At 36.3% G+C, this 23275-nt stretch overlaps 2 protein-coding genes across 3 annotated transcripts; one reads left to right on the top strand and one right to left on the bottom strand.

Moving 5' to 3' along the window:
• Nucleotides 1-833: 833 nt before the first annotated feature.
• LOC119084684 (transcription elongation factor B polypeptide 3) lies at nt 834-4558 on the bottom strand. The gene is made up of 9 exons (XM_037194768.1): nt 4133-4558; nt 3959-4001; nt 3657-3821; nt 2462-3578; nt 2300-2394; nt 2028-2227; nt 1243-1389; nt 1027-1171; nt 834-959 (listed from the first exon to the last, which is right to left on the bottom strand). Exons 1-9 carry the CDS (start codon nt 4202-4204, stop codon nt 880-882), a joined length of 2064 nt encoding a protein of 687 aa, XP_037050663.1. The 5' UTR covers nt 4205-4558; the 3' UTR covers nt 834-879.
• A 1960-nt stretch (nt 4559-6518) lies between these two features.
• Nucleotides 6519-18504, top strand: LOC119084695 (glutamate dehydrogenase, mitochondrial). 2 transcript variants are annotated; one of them, XM_037194776.1, is made up of 8 exons: nt 6519-7098; nt 15023-15098; nt 15194-15552; nt 15615-15772; nt 15829-15990; nt 16058-16262; nt 16444-16485; nt 18145-18504. In XM_037194776.1, exons 1-8 carry the CDS (start codon nt 6684-6686, stop codon nt 18414-18416), a joined length of 1689 nt encoding a protein of 562 aa, XP_037050671.1. In that variant the 5' UTR covers nt 6519-6683; the 3' UTR covers nt 18417-18504. The 2 variants fall into 2 exon arrangements, with proteins under 2 accessions (XP_037050671.1, XP_037050680.1); XM_037194785.1 differs by lacking the exon at nt 16444-16485 and having other exon boundaries at nt 6583-7098.
• Nucleotides 18505-23275: the final 4771 nt, after the last annotated feature.

Raw genomic sequence — 23275 nt, 5'->3', positions numbered from 1 at the left:
GTGTAAATTTCGGTAACAAGTGGTCACTACAACCAATAATACGTTGATACATCAAGTTTGCAAGCGAAATAAATTGAAATTGACCTGCAAATTTCGAGCAGAAATGATCAAAATGGAAAATCAGCGGAAAACTTAGATGCGAGATGATGTCTGGTGCCACATTAAAAACGAGTAATTGGAGAAAACTGAAGAAACTCTTGTACAAGCTCTTGGATGACTTCCGGTTCTAGTTCCGTTTTTTTTCGCAGTGATTGGTAATTGTTAACGTATAGGCACAGTGAACTGGTCTCGGTACTGGTCGTTTTGATAAAGATCGATTTAAGTGCTCTTCAATTTCATCAATTTTATTAGAAGAAACCTCTAGCCTTGAGTTAGCGATAATTGGTACCACATAAGCTCCGCAGGCTTAATTTCCTAGCGATACAATAAATATCACAACCAGAGACTGGTAGGAAATGTTATCTCATAGAGTTTTGAATTTCATAATGGTTCCCAGGGAATATTATTTCCTAGTGAGTGGTAGAACCTGGACAAAAGGGACATCTAGAAACTGTCAACTTCTAGCAAATGGTAGTTCACACACAAAGAGATAGAGATAGGGATTCTCCCAGTGACTTCCATTTTGTTGCCTTTTTCCACCTCGTCATGGGTCATGGCTTACATCTAAAATTGTTCAGTAAATATTGGTCCTGTTTTAAAATGCCTTCGCACAGTTTCGCTTTAGCTACACTTTTTTAATTTAAATAATTTCAACAAGAGATTAGATTGTTTTTACAAAATAAAAATTGTATAAAAAGATGTGATGAATTGAAATTTCCTTCTTCTTCTTTTTTTTTAAATATTTATACGAAAACATCACAAACAAACTTTCAAATGAAATTAACGTTTAAATCGCGACCTAAACGACTGCAACGACTTCTGCATGAGTGGGGCCGCGCTTTTCGTCTTTGCCGGATTGCCTAAAATAAACAACAGAAAAGTCAAACAACTGGTAAAAAATGCGCCCCACACTGTCATAAAACTTACTTGTAACTTGAGCCGTATCCCGAAGACCAGCAGCTACCCGTAACCGAACGTCTCCGGGCTTTGCAATATTATTGCTCACATTGTTTAACGCTGCAACTCGAGCGGCCGGCGTTGCGATCAGTTTTGTTTTCGTACCGAACTGATTCTAGAGATGGCAGAAAAGCTCCAATTAGAATCGAATGGGAAAATGGGAGTAGCGAAAAAATGGAAAGTTACCTGTTTCTTGATGATACCGCGAGGTGGTTTCACAGCACTGTTGACATACGCTAATTTTGTTTGTTTTAAAGGAACTGCTACAGTTTGCGACCGTTTTATGGTGTCGGTAAGATTGTGAAAACGAGCTTCCCGCTCTTCAGTACAACGCTGCAAAAGATTTCAATTTTATTGACAAATAAACTTTTGACAATTGAGCAACAATTTTGGCATCTCCGCGATTTCTGCAAATTTTCGTACAAAATTATTGACCAGCAAAATTCAGTTTTAGTGTCTACCGTTGCTCAACTTGATCTTAAGTTCCATTTCGAACGAAAATTCCGAACGCATTCTTGTACATTTTCACTAGTTCATTGAATTCATTCACATCAAATAATAATCAATCAAAATTAAGGTCGAACAATATGAACAGCTTTGAGAAACACTTTCAAAAAAGTTCGTAGTCGCCTGTGGTGGATGTAAACATGGTCAGGACATTCATTAGATAAATTAATGGAGCGATGGCTTCGTATATTTTAATTATATGCCTCGTGCATAATGATAGAGTTGTCTCAACAATCAATTTATCGATTTGTAAGTAGCTTCTGCGGCCAAGGAGGTCATGGAATTCCAAGTTAATTTATTCCAAAATATTTTGATGTATTAAAAGTCAAACTAACCAGCTTGATAAGACTGGCTTACCAAAGAAATGAACGCCAGAAACAATTGGGAAAATTGTGTGAAAAATTAAAGAAATTCCCCTCAGCCACTGATACATTAAAAATTCAAATTCAATGAGCGACACTTACCAAAAACATCTCCCTCCATGTTTCCAGCTCGAGTCGCTTTAGATTGCGAAATTTTTTCTCGCAATGAAATTGCCACAGAACATCGGTGTCGTCCATCAAATACGGATTGTAACTTTCGATGGAAAACAACTGTTCGGGCGATGCTAGCTGTAAGACGGGCTTCAGAATATCGAACGGTATCGAGCCAATTTGTTCCAGAGCTGCAAAAATATCAGAAAAGAAAGTTTCAATAATCGATACGGTATTCTACTACAGCTTCTCGGTTTACTTACCGTCGATGTTTCTCTGCAGTATGCGAATACACATTTGATACAGCGACGGTATTTGAGCAATGGCACCTGATTTTACACCCGAATAAACTTTCGTGCTGGATGAAAAAAGGAGGCATTGTCAAACATTGCAACAAAAGCAAGCGGAATCGTATATGAACCTACCGCATACTTTTCGATGATATTCCTGAACCGAATGCCTCTTCATCCGTCATAATTTTCTTTGGTTGTTGTTGATTGTAGTTGTTAAATACACAGTCCATGACTGTCGGATTGAGCGGCATTGGTTTGTAATTATTTGAAATAATTGGAAATTCAACGGCTAAAACTGGTTCTAATGGCGGTAACGCTACATATGACGATAGTAATTTGGGTGGCTGAGGAGACGCTTCTTTGGTTTTCCTTTCACTTCGCGATGATGATGATGATGATGAAGCTGGCGAAACCTTTGACGATTTAGTTTTGTCTGACGGTACTTTTGGCGTGTCATATGGTGCAACCTTTATTATATCACTGGAACCACTTCTGTGTGAACTTTTCTGTTTCGATCCTTTCGACATTTTCGGCATGATCATTCCCAGCGCGTCCGCAAAACTTGTACCCATTGAACTGTCGATTTCGTCGACCGTTGACGTTTCGCTTTTCGGTTTTTTCGCTTTAGAACTGGTCGAAGATTGCTTGCTGGGCGAATTGTCGTCTGATGGACGTTTTCGTTTGCTTGACGTGGACGTACCGTCAGACGGTTCGCCTCTCTTTCGATGATGATGATGATGCGATGACTTTTCATTGGATCTGTCACTGCTATCGGCCTTTTCGCTAGACTTTTGTGGACTTTTTTCAGAATTTCGACTAGATTTGTGTTTATCACTTCGATGTTCACTGCTACCGCTCGACCGTTTATCGTCCTTGCGATCGCTTCTGTGAAGTTTCGTATCTCTACTGTGCTTATCTTCACTTTTTATATCTATAATCAGTCTATTCTCTTCATCATCACCCATTCCACTCTGTTCATTTTGTTCAGACGATTGAGCCCTTCCCATCTCTTTATGATCTCTGTGCTGGCGATCTTTGCTGTGATGTTTGTCCGCACTGCTCCGATGTTTGTGATCGGTCGAAGAATGTGCATCCGAATTATGACGACGGTGATGGTGTTCCTTGCCACCATTACTGCGATCCTCCTTATGGTCAGCTTTATGTTCGCTGTGTTGATTGCTTTCAATCTTTTTTTTAACATTTTCGTCACTATGACGACTTTTCTGTGACGAAGGAGGTTCGTCGTTATCTGCAACAATAACAAAAACAAAAAATCAATCGACCAGTCAGATAAGCCGATTGGAAAACAATTGGCGTTAGTTGTTACCATTATTATCACCATCCCCATCCAATTCACCGCTGCTTATTGTTTCAGCTACGACCATTGACTTCCATTTCGCAATTAATGCCTTCGCAGCGACTCCGACTTCACCATCAATTTTTCGTAAGCCGCTAACCGTTCTACCGATAAGAGTTGCTTGTAGATCGTTCACTGGAATAATAAAAAAAAAAAAAACTTGAAATAAGTCGCTGACGCCGCGAGCCTTCAACCAATGTTTTTGGTTTCGAACAAAACAGTCTCGCACAATTGTAATAGTTTTTCGTTATATGGGGTCTGGTAATACTGACCTGATATTGGCAGTTCGTACAATTTATTAATGCAATGCAGCAACTGCAAATGTAAATAGAAAAATATTGAAGAAAATAAGCGTTGTAGAAAAGCGAAATGTATACACAAGACGCTGAAAACAAAAACATTCAGCGCGAATGATAAATGGGATAACCTCGAGCAAATTGACTCACCCGTTTGTTATCTGATTTGGGATTCAAAATGCTGTTTTTGTAGTGCGTTATAATTTCCGTAACAGCCGTCATTTTGTGCCAAAATGATTGATTCTTCAAACGATGAATTTTTTTTTGAATATATGCAAATCTACTTTTTTTTATGTATGTAACTAGTCGTTCGTTCGTTTTTCTCTACACGTCAATATCAAAGTCATTAAAAACTGTACACTTTACAATTATACGAGCACTCTCTTTGACATTTACAGCATACGAGAAAAACAATAAATAATAATAATTAGTAACCTTCTGATTGAATGATATAAAAACTATATTTCTTGTCGAATTAAAATTCAATTTAATGCTCGGTTCCGATTGATTTACACATTACATGTTCTACGCCGAAAATTCATACGCGTCATATGTTCGACGGTCGTTGTATGTGTGTTGACGACGACAGTAGAACGAACCCAGTAGATAAATAAATATAGTGTTGCCATAAAAGGCAGAAACATCTGCTGTCATTGACAGGTGGGGAAATACCCTATATCAGATAACATGCCTCAAAAAGAAGTACGTACATATTCATAATGATTCATTACAATACTGTATCAATAATAATAATTGACCGTCTGATAGTGCTGTTGCACTAACTTATGAATAAGCTAAACAATGTCAAGTTCTTTATAATGATCATTGGACGCAGATCACTGGGATTCATATTTTCAATTTAAAATATAAAACAAGTTGACCAGTGTCAGTGACTTTCATTTGGTTCGTTTGACTCAAAGGTTCCAATTTTTGGACAATCAAAGAAAATTTAATTCACATCGTAGGTCCGCTGCAAATTCAAAATGAAACACATAACAACCAAATCAACGGGAGTGCTGCATTTGGTCAACTCGCTTTGTTATCATATAAGCAGGCGTTGAAATTTTTTAATTCATTGGTTCATCCATCGATTAATCAAAAATTCAGATTCTTGAGCGCACTAGCGGCGTGAATTTACACATAGTAAATTCATCGGGTGATCGGCCATATACCTGCTTTATACTTTCATTTGTAATTTTAGCTTAGGTATACGGAACTCAGTGAACTTTATGCTGTTTATGCTACGGTTACTTTGAAAAAAAAAATTGTCTTAAGTATAAATATCTCGGATTTTGATGAAATAAAAGTGTATAGTAATGTTAAGTTGTGAGCACTGCATGGAATATAACATTTTTGTAAATCTCTCCGTAGCATACGATAAATCCGAAAATATCCACTAAACTTTGCTGTAATAAATGCAGTTAAAGCTACCGACAACAGCAATGTTTTTTTGCGATACGACCCAGTGAAATAATCCATGAAATATGAACTGTCACAATATATTTAAGGTAAGACGTTGCTCATTTCGTTAAATTAAGAATTCCACTGTCACCCAGAATAGCAGTTGCTAATTTCATAGATGTGTAGGTAGATTGATCTACCAAATGTTCTACCTAACCAGATTACACTTGTTGCCATTTTTTCATGGCAATGTCTCTTCGGGAATTTTATTGAGTGCACTGACCATGCTGAACCAGACGACTATGGTAAAGTATCTATGCAGGCCTGCAGCCTCGAAAATTTCTTATAATGGATTAGTGTTAGGGCATACGATTTGGTGAAATGATCAGAATTGAAACATTTAATCCATTGCAGACGATTCTGTACAGTCTTATCGATAGATTAATAAGACGTCAGAGAACGTTTAATAGAATACAATTCCATGTTCTAATTGAACTTTTCAGACTTAGTGAACAGAGAAATTATAATGACAGTGAACTATAATTATAATTTACCTTATATTTCTCATCGCAACTTTCTATTATATTATTTTGATACATCCCGCAAGGCAAGATAAGGTAAGTGTTCCGAATTATATTTCCTTCTTTCTCATCATAACAATATTTAAAAATGGTACCCAAACATCAACCGAACAGTACGACAACACTGAACATTCCCAGGAGAAAAACATATTTCGGTCATTATTGTTACCACTCACCATAAAAAACTTTCTTGACTTTCTTGCGAAAAGATTGACGATCTGAAAAAAAAAATTAATTCGCTCTTATGTCCTACTGACACTAATGTTTCGTCTAACCACTCTAACTACCTTCTTAAATTTTGTTTTAGCGGATGTTGCATTAGATAACCACAAAGTTTAATCGCAACCTTGAATACAACGAATTAACGTCAATTATATCCGATAAACCAAAATCTTCTTGTCACCTCTATCAAAAAATTGAATTTTACTTAAATCCGTGAACAGTCGCCATGCGCCATTACCAGCTGATTGTAACGTAATGTTCATAATGTGTATCATTTCATACAATATACACTCTGATGACGTCATCGGTTGGTTGGTGGTTCCATACACGAGCCACACGAACAGTGTTCAATGAATAAACTTCGGGCAAATTCGCAGATAAGTTTAGTCCATTTAAAAATACGTGGATACGAATTGAATTCAGTTGAGTGGTGAATCGCGGGAACGGTAGTTCTGACTTGTGTGCTTGTTGTTGTTAGATCAAAAACTTCCACAAATATGTTTCATCTGAAATCATTGGCCAAGAATGCTGTTATCAAGCAAGAAGTGTCTGCACTAGTGGCAAAAGCTTTGCCCGCCGGCATTGTGTCCCAATCTCGCCACTATGCGGACCATCAAATACCGGAACGTTTGCGTGATGTGCCGACAGCCACTGATCCGAAATTCTTCGACATGGTTGAGTATTTCTTCCATCGAGGATGTCAAATCGCCGAGGACAAATTGGTCGAAGACATCAAAGGAAACTTGAGCCTTGAGGAGAAGAAAAAGCGCGTAAAGGGCATTTTAATGTTGATGCAAGGGTGTGATCACATTATCGAAATCTCGTTCCCATTGCGTCGCGATTCGGGTGATTATGAAATGATCACCGGCTACCGTGCTCAACATTGTACCCATCGTACCCCGACAAAAGGCGGTGAGTTCATTTTTCTGTGTTTCAGTTTTCGATATGTGTTTCGAATGGAATTTTATTGATTTGTCGAAACGCGTGGTTTTTCTTTAATAGGCAAAGGAAAAGAGTGTCGTCTGTCTGCTTGATTTTACTACGTTTTTTTGTTCTTCACGCATTACATAAACAAAATGATAACTTTTATCACCCGAATATTAAATAAACCAAATTTTAAATTGCTGGCGTATCGTGTGATGTGGGACGGTTGGTTTTTGTTGGTTAAATATTTCGTCTTCGACGTGGTTATATAACCCGTTTTGTTTTGCCGAAAAAAAAGTCAGTTTGCATTTTATATTAATTCCTCCAAGCCTGCACATTTCATGCTTGTATTTATAATTCCATTAAATCCATTTCGTACAGATACAGGGAGCTAATATACAGCTACTTAACCACTTTTTAAAGTGTTCGAATTCTATTTTAGGCAATGCGAATGTATTTGTTCGACTGTCCGCGTATCTAACGCACATCTATATAACACATTCAATTAGTAGTTAAAAAAGAATATTTCGGTGATTCAGTGAAATTATTCATTTTCAGCAGCTTATGTAAAGAACGACAACAAGAAAACATTTGAAAAATATTCGAATGATGGTTGAAGCAAGCAATCTTTCTTTCAGCATTCATTATGTAATAAAATTTCTTGTTGTGTTTAATTGAATTATAATATATTGTCATTGCGATAGTTTTCTGCTGACCACCCTGATTTAGGTATATAGTTTGTTGTGCCACTTCAACCATCATTATAACGATTCAGCAATTTATTCAAATAATATAATCCGACACAGAAACGGACATTTCGACTAAAGTCACTTTTTTATCGATTTCCGAATCGTCAGAATCGTTTATTCTCTAAATCCTCTAAATGAAAGAACATGAAAAACGAATTCAATTTCGGTTAAATTCTTCCTTAAGCTGCGAGCGCACTTACACCGTTTAGCTCTCCGTTTACGTTTTAACAATGGAAAGTGGGAGGAGCTTCCATTGTTCACTCGTAAACGGAGTGCTAAACGGCGTAAGTGCGCTCGCAGCCTTAATATTGCGATATTTCACGTATTTTCACCGGTACTTTACGACACTTTAGTATTTTATGCCACTCAGCAACATAATATACAAAATTTGCAAACTTTAGATGCCTCTGTGGCATAAAACGTTGTATGCAATTCGATGCAAAGTACTTAAGAGCGCTCACCCCTTGGCAAATTTTTAGCCTACATTTGTGCGCAAAAATATTCGTTTTTTGATGATTTCTCTGAATCAAAATCTTTTTTTGAAAAAGTAAAACCATTAAAGCATGCAAAAATGTGTTACTTTTAAAGGAAAAATTGGTTTGTGATTGATAACTTATCCCACTTGGAGAAACATTTGCAAAATGTGTAAATTACACATTTTGCAATGTTTTTTCCCAGTAGGTCAAGTTTTGACTCACAAACCAAATTTTTCCTAAGAATATTAGAAGTAACGCATTTTTGCATGCTTTAATGGTTTTACTTTTTCGAAAAAAGATTTTGGTTCAGAGAAATCATCAAAAAACGATTATTTTTGCGCACAAATGTAGGCTAAAAATTTGCCAAGGGGTGAGCGCTCTTAATTAGGCTCACGATGTGTATTATGACACACGGCCTGCGGCCTCCACATCTAGAGCCTAATAAAGTATTTTGCGCCTCGATTACATAAATAACTAAAACGGCACTGTTACCGAGACTGTTACATCCAATAATGTTATTTTAGGAAATATGAAAATTGTTTAAACTACGTAAATGATCCAACGTGTTAAAGACTTGAGCTCAAAGCTCACCGATAGATTGAGTTCTGCCAAAGCGTTTTCAAGCGCTATGGTTCTGCGATTATGCACATGTGAACGGTTTATTGTATAATCTGTTTTTCGAAATTATTTTTTAATATTAATGCAAACTACAGGAGGTACGATACGCAAAAATTGAAAAAAGAATTACCCGGACGCTTCAGTTCATGTGCCAACCAATTTTTTTAGAGTTTACAGTTCAGAGTTTAAAACCAGAGCATATAGTTGGATATACAACTACCGCCAACTTAAGCACGAAACGCATTAAGCTGCGAGCGCACTTACACCGTTTAGCTCTCCGTTTACGTTTTAACAATGGAAAGTGGGAGGAGCTTCCATTGTTCACTCGTAAACGGAGTGCTAAACGGCGTAAGTGCGCTCGCATCCTTACACTTCGTTTACTCACCGTTTACGCTATTGGAAAGAGAGAACATTTTTCATTGTTATTTTGAAAACGGCGACCAAAACGGAGTGACTTTCCAATTAAATGAGTTTTTAACCACATCGTTGTCAATCCACCGTACAACGCACAAAAACATTAGAGAGGTGAATATTTGTTAGAGCAAATATATGCAATTCTCTCACAAATTCACCTCTCTATGATTTTTACAGTATTATACCGCTAAGTCAATTCAACAGGATGTGCCCCTTTTCAGCGAATTCACATTTACGAAAAAGTACAAATGTTTGCTTTTCGTTCATCGCTTATCATTGGTTGAGGAAAAGCATAATGGGGCCCACAAAGGATGGCCTCACTGCTCAGTTGCGATTACAGTAACTATGTCACAGTCAAACTAACCGACCATTGTGTTATGCATGCTCGACCCAATGAGTACAATTTACGCGAAAGCTTTGAAACTGAAACTTGTTTTTCGACTATAACTGCTCGAGAGCTCGGGTTGCACCTATTAACTGGAATAGCTTGTTAAGATCAGTCCTTTATAGTGATCACAGTTTTTGTTTTTCAGCGCTAAGAGTTCAAAATTGGTGTCGAAATGAAAATATTGGTCTCCAATGTCCAAACTTGACTTTGCTGGTACGACAAACCATTCAATACAAACTTTTTATTACATTCGTCATTTAAGACTAATACCTACTCCAATTTTGCCTTCGTTCGATGCTTGAATGACTATGATTATGACTATTCTCGTTGAGACCCTCTTAGCGCACAAAAACTCTTCCGGAAAATTCGGCAGAGACGCAGACTTTCGGTCTATTCTTGTAAGGTCCGAATATGCATTGCATATATCTTTAGAGCCATAAAACTAACTGCTCCATCCACGTTGAATCCAAAAATCACCTGACATCCCATTAAATATATTCATTGTCACTTAGCTCTGTCTGCGTCTACTCTGCGTTTACTCTACTCGTAAATATTTACAAAACGGTTAACAGCACAGCTATGAACATCGACAGTATATAATGAAGAAGTATCAGATCGAGCATTTCGGAACAGAGGTGACAAATAAAGTCTTGACTTATCAATTAAAATGTTTTTGTCCAATCACACAAAACCCATAATTTTATTATAGTTTTAATGATCTTGGCAAACATGATAATAACTTCGACAAGTTTCGTCTATTATTCGAAAGAAACCTTCATCTATTTCAAACGATTTTTTTTACCTCTATCTACACAAAAATATTCTTCGTTTACATAATTTGTATATTTTTGTGGCTGAGATTTTTTTTTTTTGCACAGCGACAGCATTTTAACAATTAATGTTAATTTCTTTCATAAATATATTTTGTTGTTGTTTAATATTCATAATATATTTAGCAGCATCAGGAGATGATGTCTATGGAAATAAACACACCGTAGCACAATTCTCAAACTCATTGAATGTGTCAATAAAAAACATCATTTTTTGTGATCTATTAATGTTAATTAAAGTCTATTAACTGAGTGCTAGATAATATTTGTCACAAACATTTATCAGCTGATGTATATACCACAATGCCACCACACAATATTGCAATTTGTAGGTGATATCGAGTACTTCGGAAGGATTTAATGAAAACTGTTGATTGTTATTCGTCGGACAGCTAGTCAAACTTTACCTTAATAATTATATTATTCAATTCAACTTATAGTTGTTTAATCCCTGGTCTGCAGAAACGAAAGGAACGTCGCGTAGCTAAATTAGTAGTTATTCAGCTGGAAGTGTTTGTTGATCATTCATTTTAGCATTATTTCCCTCTACTTTAATATCAACGATTAGCATTTTTAGAGTTGTGTTAGTCATTGTTCAACTACACTGACCCTCCTTATCGCACTTTTCCGAATTTAAAGAGATCTCCCCATTCTGATCAGATGTTATAAAGGGAACCACTTAGCACTCGGTCGTAGATCTGCTCTATTTTTAGATTCATCTGACATTCGAACAAAAAATTAATATTAAATCTGCTCTGGTCAGTTAGGCTAACCTGAAGCTAAATTTAAAAATTGGTATTCGACTCATTGGATCAGTTAGTATCAACTAGTATATTGCGGTACCCGCTGCACCTTTTATTCCGACCAATTGCTCTTATTTGGCATGTGTTATGAATACTCCATGTACTAATCCTGATTCATACGTCCGGCAATGCGAATAAATACAAATAAATATAGACCGGCTGAGACTATCTTAGATAACTGATTAAGACGGAGATCAATGTGGGAACAAAGAAGAGGGAAATGACATTTATTGGTGGCAATGTTCGGAAACACATACATGTCTACAATTTAATGAAACCAGTGTACTTCTTCAAAATTAATGTTATGAAGGATTCACCGGGAGTCCTTAACTATAGTTGAAACCGTTGAAACTGAAATATTCAAGGAATAATGTGAAAATTCCCATCAATTTTTTGATTATTCTTCTAAAGCTCAGTTGAAAATATTTCGAATTAAAAAAAGGATTTCGTTCTGACTTAAATGCATTTATCCTGATTATAAAGAACAAAACGGTTGTCCTTCAACTTATGAAAAACTCTCAACTGACAAACTGCAAATCGATAGAAAGTTACCAGCTCTACAACTCATTTCCAAGAACATACATGCACCATCCGCAAGACTGAATGTCTCTCCATTCTGAGTACCCACTAGCGTAATGGAATTTCTTGCTATTTGCAAATTGTTACAGTGCGATGTTTACAATAATCATATTGTTATGAGTGTTATGTATACAATCGTAACCCTGTGCCAGTTTATTTAGGTATTCATTTGCATTCGAATAACTCGTGTGTATTTCTATCTATCGACTATGTTCTGTTTTCGAGTGACTTTCCACAAAAGTGTAAAGGTTAAAAATGCAATACACATTGCACATCCACAGGTCAGCAACTAATTATTATACATGTCGCTTTAGTATATTTCTTATATTGGATTTTACTAAGTCTTCGTTAGTGTTGAATACTTCTAGATTACTTTTATTATCCTCTCCATGCTTTGACTACTTTAAATCACATTACAGAGCACGTGTTAAAATTTTCATTTTTTTTCTGTACATTCAGTGACATTATTTCCATCATATGTGATGCTTATGTAAGCATGATTTCTTTATCAAGTTTTTTTCTTCTTCAATTCTTATCGGCTGAATTAAAAACAGGAAAAAAAATCAACAGAAAAACAATTATCAATGTCGCGCAGCAAAAAATTTCGCACACCTACTTTTTGTAGCGAATCACAACCTCGTGATTTTGTCTTAGATATTTTTTTTTGTTTTCTTCTCGTTTTTTCCCCTTTAGAATCTTTAGTAAAAGTCGGTAAATGAATTTCATTTTGTTGAATATTTATTTTAGGAACAGGTTTCAAATGTGTGATGTGTGCCTTCGTTCGCATAACATGTAAACCAAAAAATTTGCACAAGAAATTAGATGTTTTGGCTGTAACTTTTATTGCCGTTTTTTCTCTATAAGTTTTTGAAAATAAAAACTTTTACATCTGCTAATTTTATTCGTCGTTGCGTCGATGTTTTTTTGTTTTTGTTTTAGTGAACGACGCACTCATACTGAAGCTGGTTACGTAGCAGTTAAACGTAAACATGATAAGCAATGATGCTGATAAGCGAAAGCTATGTTGTTTACGAAGGTGGTAAAATATTGCTTTTACCTTCATTTGTTCATTGTCGAGCATAAAATTTAGGTTTAAGCTTGTTATTCGCAGAATCTGACTACAGAAATGGCTTCAGATCAGCCAGATAAAAGATAAGAATTCAAGTCTGATTCATGAAATAATAAATTTTCGAGATATTGCGGTCTAATGATTTTCAATTGAATCTGACTCGTCAACTGGGGAAACCCACCCTAAAGGGCGGAACTTTTTAATTTATGGTTGGGGAAGCAATTTTATTAATTCTGGTACTACCGGTTTGAAGAATAATTTTCTGTTTAGAGTTTAGAGTAGCCTGCGGTTCCATTTTCGTATATGATAGTGGTCTTTTTGTGAACCAGTCATGAAAACAGCTGAAAATGTTATTCAAATTTGTTGTCGGTATGCAGACTACAAAGCTTTTCTACCAGGACAACCTTGTTGGATCTCTTCAATTCAACTTCATAAATCAAACGCTTTCCTCAGGTTTCTATTGCGTACAGGTCTTAAGCTGAAAATAGGTTAGGTTCAAGCACTGTTCATACCAAGCACTGCCAGATAACACATAAATTGACGAGAATACGGACAAAAAAGTGGCTTATTTACTGAATGCAACTTTATTTTATATGCTCCTTGAATCGGAACGGTTACATTTTTCAAACAGTAATATCTGGTAGGTGTTCCTGGGTGCTAGATGATTCCGTTCGTTGATGGATATTAAATGAGTTTTCATACATTTTCGCTGATAAGTTTATTCAATTAGCCGAGCGACACCGTCATAACAATTTCAATTATTCATTAGAATTAGCTGAAGCTAAGCATGATTTCGCGGCCGATTGTCTATTTCTGTAATAAAATTCCAATTTTATCACAGAAACTGTGACATTCAAAATGAAGAAAAATTTTATTCGACCAGATTGAGATAATGTATCTCTCGTTTTCCGCTGTGCGCGTTTTAGTTGCCATGAAAGATAAGCGCAAAAAATTCAGACGAGACGGGTCTTTATCATGCTTTAAACCAAGATTTGTGTTGTAGTTCTGCACCAAATTGTTGAATGGGTTTTACCTAATCAATGTGCCGGATGAATTTTTTTTTTTCGATTCATGTGCATTCAATGGTAAAAGATAGTCGAAAACATCATCAGACCGACTAGCGTGTTGATTAAATAACAATTTTTTTTTTCTCTCTTTACAAATCAATAGTTTGAAACTGTGCTTACAGTCCACTAACTTTTATTATTCCTCCTAAAATAGATTCGTCAAACTAATTATAAGCATGTAGGAATGTGTAATTGTAGGATCTGCATCTGGGCAAAGACACATAATCACAATGATGTGTACTTATGCGTCATGCTTGTTGTGGTAGAGAAGACGTATTTATTTCGGTTAAAAAAAAGTTTATTATTGTTGGTGCAGGTGGCATTTAATTAGATTTCGGTCGAATGCGTTTCAACCGAGAAAGTCATTGACAAACAAATATTTTCGATAAAAATAAAAGCCGCCGGTGACTGATTCACTAAATATGTATGTCGTTAAATCGAGCAAGCACACGGTACAATACCGGTTACGAGTCCCAACCACTTTTTTTTCAAGGACTTCTAACTGAATCTTTACTTGTCATGGGAAGGATGTCTTCATCTTTAGAAATTAGGACTCGTTGCCATTGTTCCTCGTTCATGATACTCTCTATCGCACTCTATCACTATTTATGATTATCAAAAAATATGTTTGATGTTACAAGAACGGGCATGTTAATATCCGAAGACAGAGGTTGTCATAAGTTCCTACACAAGAGACAGAAGTTTACAAAACGTTCTTTCCTACTCCGAAATATTTGTAGTAGACTAACGGAAGCAGCGAAAGAATTATTTTATTTTTGAGCCTAAATCAGAAACATTCCTCGAGATACCACTGTCGTTACCATCCCTGCAATACATTTTCTAGAGACATAAAACAGTAAAATTCCATTTTTAATTGAAAGAAAATCAAAAATTTAAATCAACAAACTCCCTTTTCCAGGTATTCGTTATTCCCTCGATGTGTCCCGTGATGAAGTCAAAGCATTGTCTGCTTTGATGACCTTCAAGTGTGCTTGGTAAGTATCTATTTATTTGGTCAATATTTTTCTCAAACACATACCTCTTTGCGCCTACCGCCGATAATCTAACCATATCTTTCCCTCTCCCTTAGTGTCGATGTTCCATTCGGTGGTGCAAAGGCCGGCGTAAAAATCAACCCGAAAGAATACAGTGAACATGAATTGGAAAAGATCACTCGTCGTTTTGCATTGGAATTGTCGAAGAAGGGTTTCATTGGACCGGGTATTGATGTACCAGCTCCAGACATGGGTACTGGTGAACGTGAAATGGCTTGGATTGCCGATACTTATGCGAAAACCATTGGACACTTGGACATCAACGCTCACGCTTGCGTCACTGGCAAACCCATCAATCAGGGAGGTATTCACGGTCGTGTCTCTGCTACCGGTCGCGGTGTTTTCCACGGTCTGGAAAATTTCATCAATGAAGCTAATTACATGAGCATGATCGGTGAGTTTTGATTTATCTGGAGACTGGTGACCATTTACTAATCGAAAATTCCTATTCGACAGGTACCACTCCTGGCTGGGGCGGAAAGACATTCATTGTTCAAGGTTTCGGTAATGTCGGTCTTCACACATGCAGATACTTGACCCGTGCTGGTGCTACATGCATTGGAATCATTGAACACGATGGTTCAATCTTCAACCCTGACGGTATTGACCCAAAAGTGAGTCATTGGCTGATTCGACGCTGTTTCATTTTCTAAGGTTCATTATGTTTTAGCAATTGGAAGATTACCGAAATGAAAAAGGAACAATCAATGGCTTCCCCGGTGCGAAAGCTTATTCAGGCGAAAATCTTATGTTCGAACAATGTGACATCTTCGTACCAGCTGCCGTCGAGAAGGTCATTACCAGCGAAAATGCGTCCAAAATCCAAGCTAAAGTATGGCACATCTACTGACGTCTGTTGGGATCACATAATCTGATTTCGTTTCTTTTCTTACATACAGATCATTGCCGAAGCAGCTAACGGACCCACAACTCCAGCTGCCGATCGCATTTTAATCGATCGCAATATTTTGGTCATTCCTGATCTGTACATTAATGCTGGTGGTGTAACCGTTTCATTCTTCGAATGGCTTAAGAACCTCAACCACGTATCGTATGGTCGTTTGACTTTCAAATATGAAAGAGAATCGAACTACCATCTTTTAGGTGAGTGGAATAAGATTAAATGCATTCAGTCGAGCGCTTGATTTCGCTAAATTTCGCTTAATTGACGAACCGAATTTTTTTTTTCCTAAATTTTATTTCAAAAAGTCTGACGCTCTTTTTAACAATTGCAATTTGGAGACATGAAACTTAATTTTTGAAATTTGTTTTTCCTCTCGTATAGCTTCTGTGCAGCAGTCTATAGAAAAGGCTATAATTGATGATGGTCAGTTTGAGTTTTTTTTTGTAATGTATCCACCTGTTCAATCCCGTGATTTTTTTATAGAGAAAAAAGCTTTGTGCTTAGTTTTGCAAATAGACGTTTGAATTCATGTTTGTTTTCTCAAAGTGCTAACATAACTGTCGCCGTTTTGTTCCCGGAACAACAAGTTAATAACCAAATCTGCTTTCAACTTTCTCCGTTCTGTAAATAACAAAAAAAATTATGTGAAAAACTCCGTGCTCTGAATCTGGACCATTTTGTTTCGTCTGTCGAGAATAAGGACTGCTGATTGTACTAAATTAGAATTAATCTTCAAATATGTTCCTTATTGAGATCCATTTGCCTTTGTAAGTGATTAGGCAATGGATTTCTCTACTCTCTGAAACTATATTCACAGCGCTGCCAGCAAGTCGATCTGTATATATACAAAATTTCGTATGAGTGTGCGTTCGATCTGTAAAATCCTAACTTGTGTTGGTGCAAACATATATACAGTCCACGGTCTGGTCACAGTTCGTTGTTCGGCCTTTGTAATCTGCCCAACTCTTTATTACCTTGAGAACTCTACAAAATTCAACAGAAATTCACCGGAATCCTTTGTAATTTCGTGGAATTTTCAGAAAGTAATGAAGGTAATGCTAAAATGAGCCAAATACACCAACATACCTCCAACATCGCCTCATAAAATTTGTCTTCCTTTTGTGTGAAGTTCAAAGCCACACCCAACCGTCATCAGCTTCTCCAAACCGTCAACCTACCAAAATATGTGACTTCATGATCAACGTTTATATATTTTGACCGCTTTACATTACCTTCTTGATGCCGGTCTGTGTATGCAAAGTTTGACGTCTTCTGACGGTTGTATAACTCAAGCTATGCCTTTTGTCAACAAATTTTTTTATTATTTTTAAAGTACAGTGAACGACATCTCAAATGTCTCACTGTCATTTTTTTCAGAGAATGTCATTGTGAATTTGCAAAGACACAATAAAATTCTCAGAAAAATGTGACAGTGAGACATTTGAGATGTCGTTCACTGTACTAGCAAAAGTAATCCAGATTTTCTACATCACGGCAAGGCTAATCTTGCCGACAACTTACAACCTAAGCCGCCTTTTTCTCAACTTTTTTTTTCAAGTTCAAGTTAGTCTTTTTGACTTACTGAGCTTGCAGCTTCCACACGTCTTCATACATATCTGATTGATTGAATCAAATTTAGTTGTGACTATTTTGGATACCATATTACTGAGATGGATTATCTTCGAAGATATAAACAAAATTAATTTTATGGTCACAGAAATTCACTTTGTGCTAGGACGAGCCTGAGTAGATTGATTGGTGTATGTACATTTATATTGGCTGCAGTAATGAAAAACGCGAAGTGGAGATTATTCTGGCAAAACGTTTTCCCAGTAATTCAACTTTTTTGCAGTCTGAAAAAAATGTGTTCGCTGGCGGCTCTTAATTTTTTTTTACTGCTTCTAGTATTAGTTCAGTTGGCAAGACAAACTCTATTGATCTTTACTTTCAAATCTCCGCGAAGCATGCATAGTCGTCCTTTTTTGTATAAAGATTCATTTTGTTCAACACTTTGATCTAGTTCCGAATTTGTCTTAAATCGTTCCTGCAAAATTAATTTTTTTTTTTTACCTTTCCAAACAGAATCCGTTCAAGAATCATTGGAACGCCGTTTCGGCAAAGTCGGTGGACGCATCCCAGTCACACCATCCGAATCCTTCCAGAAGCGTATATCCGGTGCTTCCGAAAAAGATATCGTCCACTCCGGTCTCGATTATACCATGGAACGATCGGCCCGTGCCATCATGAAAACTGCCATGAAATACAACTTGGGATTGGATTTGAGAACTGCCGCCTATATCAACTCAATTGAGAAAATTTTCACCACGTACAGAGATGCTGGTCTCGCATTCTAGGATTAATGAAGAAAGAAAAAAATATTTTTGAAAATTTTGCCTCAAGATTATTTCTACCAAGAATACCGGATGTCTCAAGTTACTTAAAGAGCAAAGGAAAGCAAAACAAAACAAAACATAAATCTTAAAATTTTAATACGATCTACGATACTCGAGAATGTTTTTTACAGTATTTCGATCGTCGAAGCGCGGTTGAATTTCATATTTGAATATAAATCGAAATCAAATTTATTTAGTGGATAGACAGTATGAAAAGAAAGAAAAAAGATGGAAACTGCATTTTAACGGTATAATACGAAGAAAGTTTTTGATTTTGTGTTCAGCCATTTTGTTTTAGGGATTTTTTTTTTTCGAATCAAAGATTCGTTTATCTTTTGATGCTTTTATTTTTAAAATCGTAAAAAAATGTTAACATTTCTCTTCAATTATTATTATGTACACATTTAGCAAAGTTTCAATTTATCATGAGAATAAATAGGCATATTATTCAAACAAAATGGAATTTGTTCTGGAATACCGAACACGGTGCGGTTGAATGAATTTTAACTGATCATTTCGATGCACTTTCGATATTTTTGGAGCCCTCAACAAGGTTCCACAAAATTTTTTGATTTTTATCCGTACCGTCGGTGACATTGATGCATTGCCCATCCTGTCTACAGAGAGAGTGGAAAACTGGTTGTGGTTTTCAATCGATAGTGCCTGAAATTCTATGAACCATTGTACCAAAATTTGGTACCATAAGTGGAAGTGAAGCCGGCAAAGACACGCTAAAGTTGAAAAAACGTGATTTTCAAGCAGTCATAGAGGCATCATATATACTTGAGGGATGAAGCCAATAAATAGTTCTAGCGGTAGAGCAACCAATGACAAAAAAAAAAAATATTTTTAGAGACCAACTAAGTAGAGGCCGACAGTAGCTGAAAGTTTTTCCCTCATATTTGGTAAAATGTTGCATGTTTCAGAGGCACCTGAGACACACTTATTAAAAAATTTTGTAATTAAAACGGCTAATTCTGAAATGCTGGAAGTCCGAGCTGTACTATCGGGGAAAAAATATAGCGTCGCTGCTGATACCTCTATTAATCCAATAGCAATAGCGCCTGCAACTGGCGAACTTGTTCATGAACGACACGGCCAATTTCCTTGCTTTCCTTAAAAACGTTATCTTCTTCACCGAAAGTGCTCCCAGGCACAAATAGTTTCAAATACTATTTGAACTCGGGTAAAGCCTGAAAAATTGAATTTGTGCATCTTACAACTGAAATACGACCTATTTTGCCATGATTTTTCATTAAGAAATGTCAGTTTTTCCCGAACTATATATCGTGCGGGAAAAAACTTCATTTCTTTACGATTTATAGTGCGGGAAAAGAATTACGTGAATTTTTCTATGACTGATTAAATTTAATATGGTGAATGTGATGTGTGTATGTTTTCAAGTAAATTGATGTGTTTTGTCTATTTCAGTTGTCCGATGCACAAAACGTTGTTCGTACCTCTACCGGAAATGGAATTTTTCAGCACACGTCCTAATTTTCCTTACTTAGGACTGGTGCTGAAAAAATCGTCATTTCCTGTCTTGATACGAAAAATACTATTTTATACAATTTAGTCTTTCGTCAGTAAACAGTATTAGATCTTAGACTAAATCGATACTATTGTGCAAATAGTTCGCCGATATGGCCAATGTCACATGTGTTTTTCCCGAAAAAGCGGATACCGGGAAATCTATTCAGCCCAGCAGCGGGAAGAAATAACGAAAAGAAGCGGGAAAATGACTAGAAATCATGAAATGACCAAAATACGGAAATGACTAGAAATATGGAAACGGACTGAAACCGAGAAGTGGCTGGAATTCGGGAAATTACAAAAAAAAAACACAAAATCGGTCCATTCAATCGAGATCGAGAATTGATTGAAACACTGGAAAATCGTAAAAATAGCGATATGAGCGAGGATATGATGGAGAAACGATCAAGAAACAGGAATTAAAATGATTAGATGATAACAGGTGAGTAAGAGTATACGTATACAACGTAAGCGAATCGGAATCTTTAGTAAGAAAATTGAGAAAAACGCCTTTAACTGTAATAGTGATCAACTGAAAAATTTCTCTCGTTTCGCTCACGATTTCCGGTTTTCAAAAATCGTTAATCTACTTTACTATTTCTATTTCACCAACATACGTTTGAACGAAATTTCGGGCTGCTGCTACGACAAAACATATTCTACAGTCAATGACAAACATACGTACAAGATGCACTTGACCCACCCCCTAGACACTTTGACAAAAAATATATGTGAATAGCGTGTGTCACACCCTTGACTTGACCTCTCCATATTCTGTTAGTGACAATCAAACTGTACTTTTGGAATGCAAAAACACATTATCGTCTCTCAAAATTCAGTATATTTCCTATACATAGAGGTAGCTAGAGTCATTATGACGAATCGCCCTGAAAGATCTGATTCAAAATCTTAGAGTAAATCGAGAGCAGCCAATTAGTGATTAGATTTTACGAATTCTAAAGATTTCTGGGGGATGCAACAGTTCCAGCTGACTTGACGCCCGGACGAATAAAGCGAACTGAGTACTGCTCTGTGCTAAAACTTGTCATGACTTTGGCGAATTCACTAATACTTTTTTAACCTTTTTAAACTGTTATTTTGACTTGAATTTATGAGTAATTTAGTGCAATGAAGTAGCAATTAGGTAATCGGAATAAAAATTCTATTCTAAATGCAAAACCATCTGAATAAATAATGCATTTCGTAAAATGAAATCGATTTAGCCGCGTTTATGTTACGATGTAAAAAAGTGCACTATATAGGATAAACATTCGCTTATACATTCTAAAAAAAAAACAAATTACAAGTTTTCGCTATGGTATTACGGTATACCCTCATGTACTGAATAATATTGTACATATTAATTAATAAAGTTGAAACTACATCACACTTCTATAAAAATATACGATTTAGCCTACATCAGTTGCATATTGAGACCTAACAGGTGCCTCGTTGCCAGAGAGAAGTGTTTATAATCAAAAGGAGGATCATTGACTTTTTAACAGGAACTAAATATAACAGAAAATTAAGCTGTTGTGGCGTTATGAAGCAGCGGTAACGAATCAATTAGGATCTGAATTTACCTCAATGTTTGATGTTTGCATTTTGCGCTCTGAGTTCTCAAGAACAAAAATAGTCTGCTAAGAAACCTTTAATAGCTATTTTCATAATAAGGTAGTAAATTGGATTGTTTTGCGCACTAGATGTGAGATTGCCGATACGAGCGAAGCGAGTTCGGCAACACATCGTGTGCGCAAAACCCCCATTTACTACCGTGTTAGGAACAAGGTTTTATCTCCTGTAATGTCATAATCACCATAAAAAACAAATTTCAAAAATCAAACTGAAACATAAACACGCCATGACGCCGTCACTCATTCATATTCCCCACAAATAAAACAAAAACACACATCTAGTATACTGTCAAGAATTTGTCAATTTTCAGTGAATAAATGAGAAATTATCGAAGTTTTCCGTGAATAAATGTGTAATTATCGAAGTTAGCCGTGCGCAAATGAGAAATTATCGAAATTTTCAGTTAAGAGGTTCCGAGCCTACGCTGAAATTGTAGCCTACATTTCTGCGTTTCGAATTTTTTGATCGCTGATATCTTTTTACGAGAGCCCTTTTTGAAAAATGTACGACCACATTTTCGAGTAAAAATATGTCAGCTTTGAATGAAAAATAAAATTGTCTGTGAAAGTTCCATGTGCTTTGAGAAAAGTGTACCTTTGATGCAAATTTGGGGCATCGGTACAGTTTTCTCAAAGCACATGGAACTTTCACAGACAATTTTATTTTTTATTCAAAGCTGACATATTTTTACTCGAAAATGTGGTCGTACATTTTTCAAAAAGGGCTCTCGTAAAAAGATATCAGCGATCAAAAATTTCGAAACGCAGAAATGTAGGCTACAATTTCAGCGTAGGCTCGGAACCTCTTAATAAACTTACGTTCTGTGAATGACGTGTTTAAATCTAGCCCATTTTGATTCTAAAAGTGACACTCAAATTGTGAATATTATGACATTACAGGAGATAAACACACTAATCAGCCCTATTGTTTTTTGGAGGTAAATATTCATCTACATCACACACCAAACGTTACAAAGTGTTTGAATTCATTTAGATATGTCGTCACAGCTCTGCTTCAGCTCTGCTCGATTATAAAATTCGACGGGAGCACAAAAACATAACCACAGAGTTGACATAGTTATTTTTGCCATTCTGTGACGGAAACCAACCACTACTTGTCTGTTATCTTAGAATTATTTGGTGGTTGATTTCGGTCATGCTTTGCCAAAAACGTTGTATCTGCCACAACTGATACCCGACAACAAATGTTGTTTTGACTCAAAATAATATTTAAAAAAATTTCACGATTAAGAGACACCGGTACTGAGCTAAAATTGTAGCCTACATTTGTGTGCCTCATATTTTTTGATGATATCTTTCCATCAGAATCCTTTTTCAAAAATGTACCACCGCAACTCCGACCACGAATGTGTTACCTTTCAAGAGAAAATACATTTGGTTGTAGTCGTTTGACCAGCTCTGAGAAAAGTGAGCAGTCTAACGAAATTTTCATAAACTGCTCACATTTCTCAGAGCCGGCCAAACTGCTGCAACCAAATGCATTTTCTGTTGAAAGCTACCACATTTTTGGTCGGAATTGCGGTCGTAAATTTTTCAAAAAGGATTCTGATGGAAAGATATCATCAAAAGTAAACTAAAATCCAGTATTTAAAAATCGCCTTAATGTATTCTTTTCAGCAAAGCATCGATGCC

Source organism: Bradysia coprophila, chromosome X (genome assembly GCF_014529535.1).
Source record: "Bradysia coprophila strain Holo2 chromosome X, BU_Bcop_v1, whole genome shotgun sequence".
Taxonomy (NCBI): Eukaryota; Metazoa; Arthropoda; class Insecta; order Diptera; family Sciaridae; genus Bradysia; species Bradysia coprophila.
Note: the sequence above shows the minus strand (reverse complement) of the source record. Positions and strands in the feature narration are given on the sequence as shown.

Bases quoted from the DNA above. Each gene is read 5' to 3' on its own strand.
- LOC119084684 (XM_037194768.1), bottom strand. From the start codon at position 4,204: ATGACGGCTGTTACGGAAATTATAACGCACTACAAAAACAGCATTTTG. The intron at 4,002-4,132 runs GTGAGTCAATTT...TTACATTTGCAG, and splicing joins CCAAATCAGATAACAAACGG to TTGCTGCATTGCATTAATAA. The intron at 2,228-2,299 runs GTAAGTAAACCG...ATATTTTTGCAG, and splicing joins ACTGCAGAGAAACATCGACG to CTCTGGAACAAATTGGCTCG.
- LOC119084695 (XM_037194776.1), top strand. From the start codon at position 6,684: ATGTTTCATCTGAAATCATTGGCCAAGAATGCTGTTATCAAGCAAGAA. The intron at 15,099-15,193 runs GTAAGTATCTAT...CCTCTCCCTTAG, and splicing joins ATGACCTTCAAGTGTGCTTG to TGTCGATGTTCCATTCGGTG. The intron at 15,773-15,828 runs GTGAGTCATTGG...ATTATGTTTTAG, and splicing joins CTGACGGTATTGACCCAAAA to CAATTGGAAGATTACCGAAA.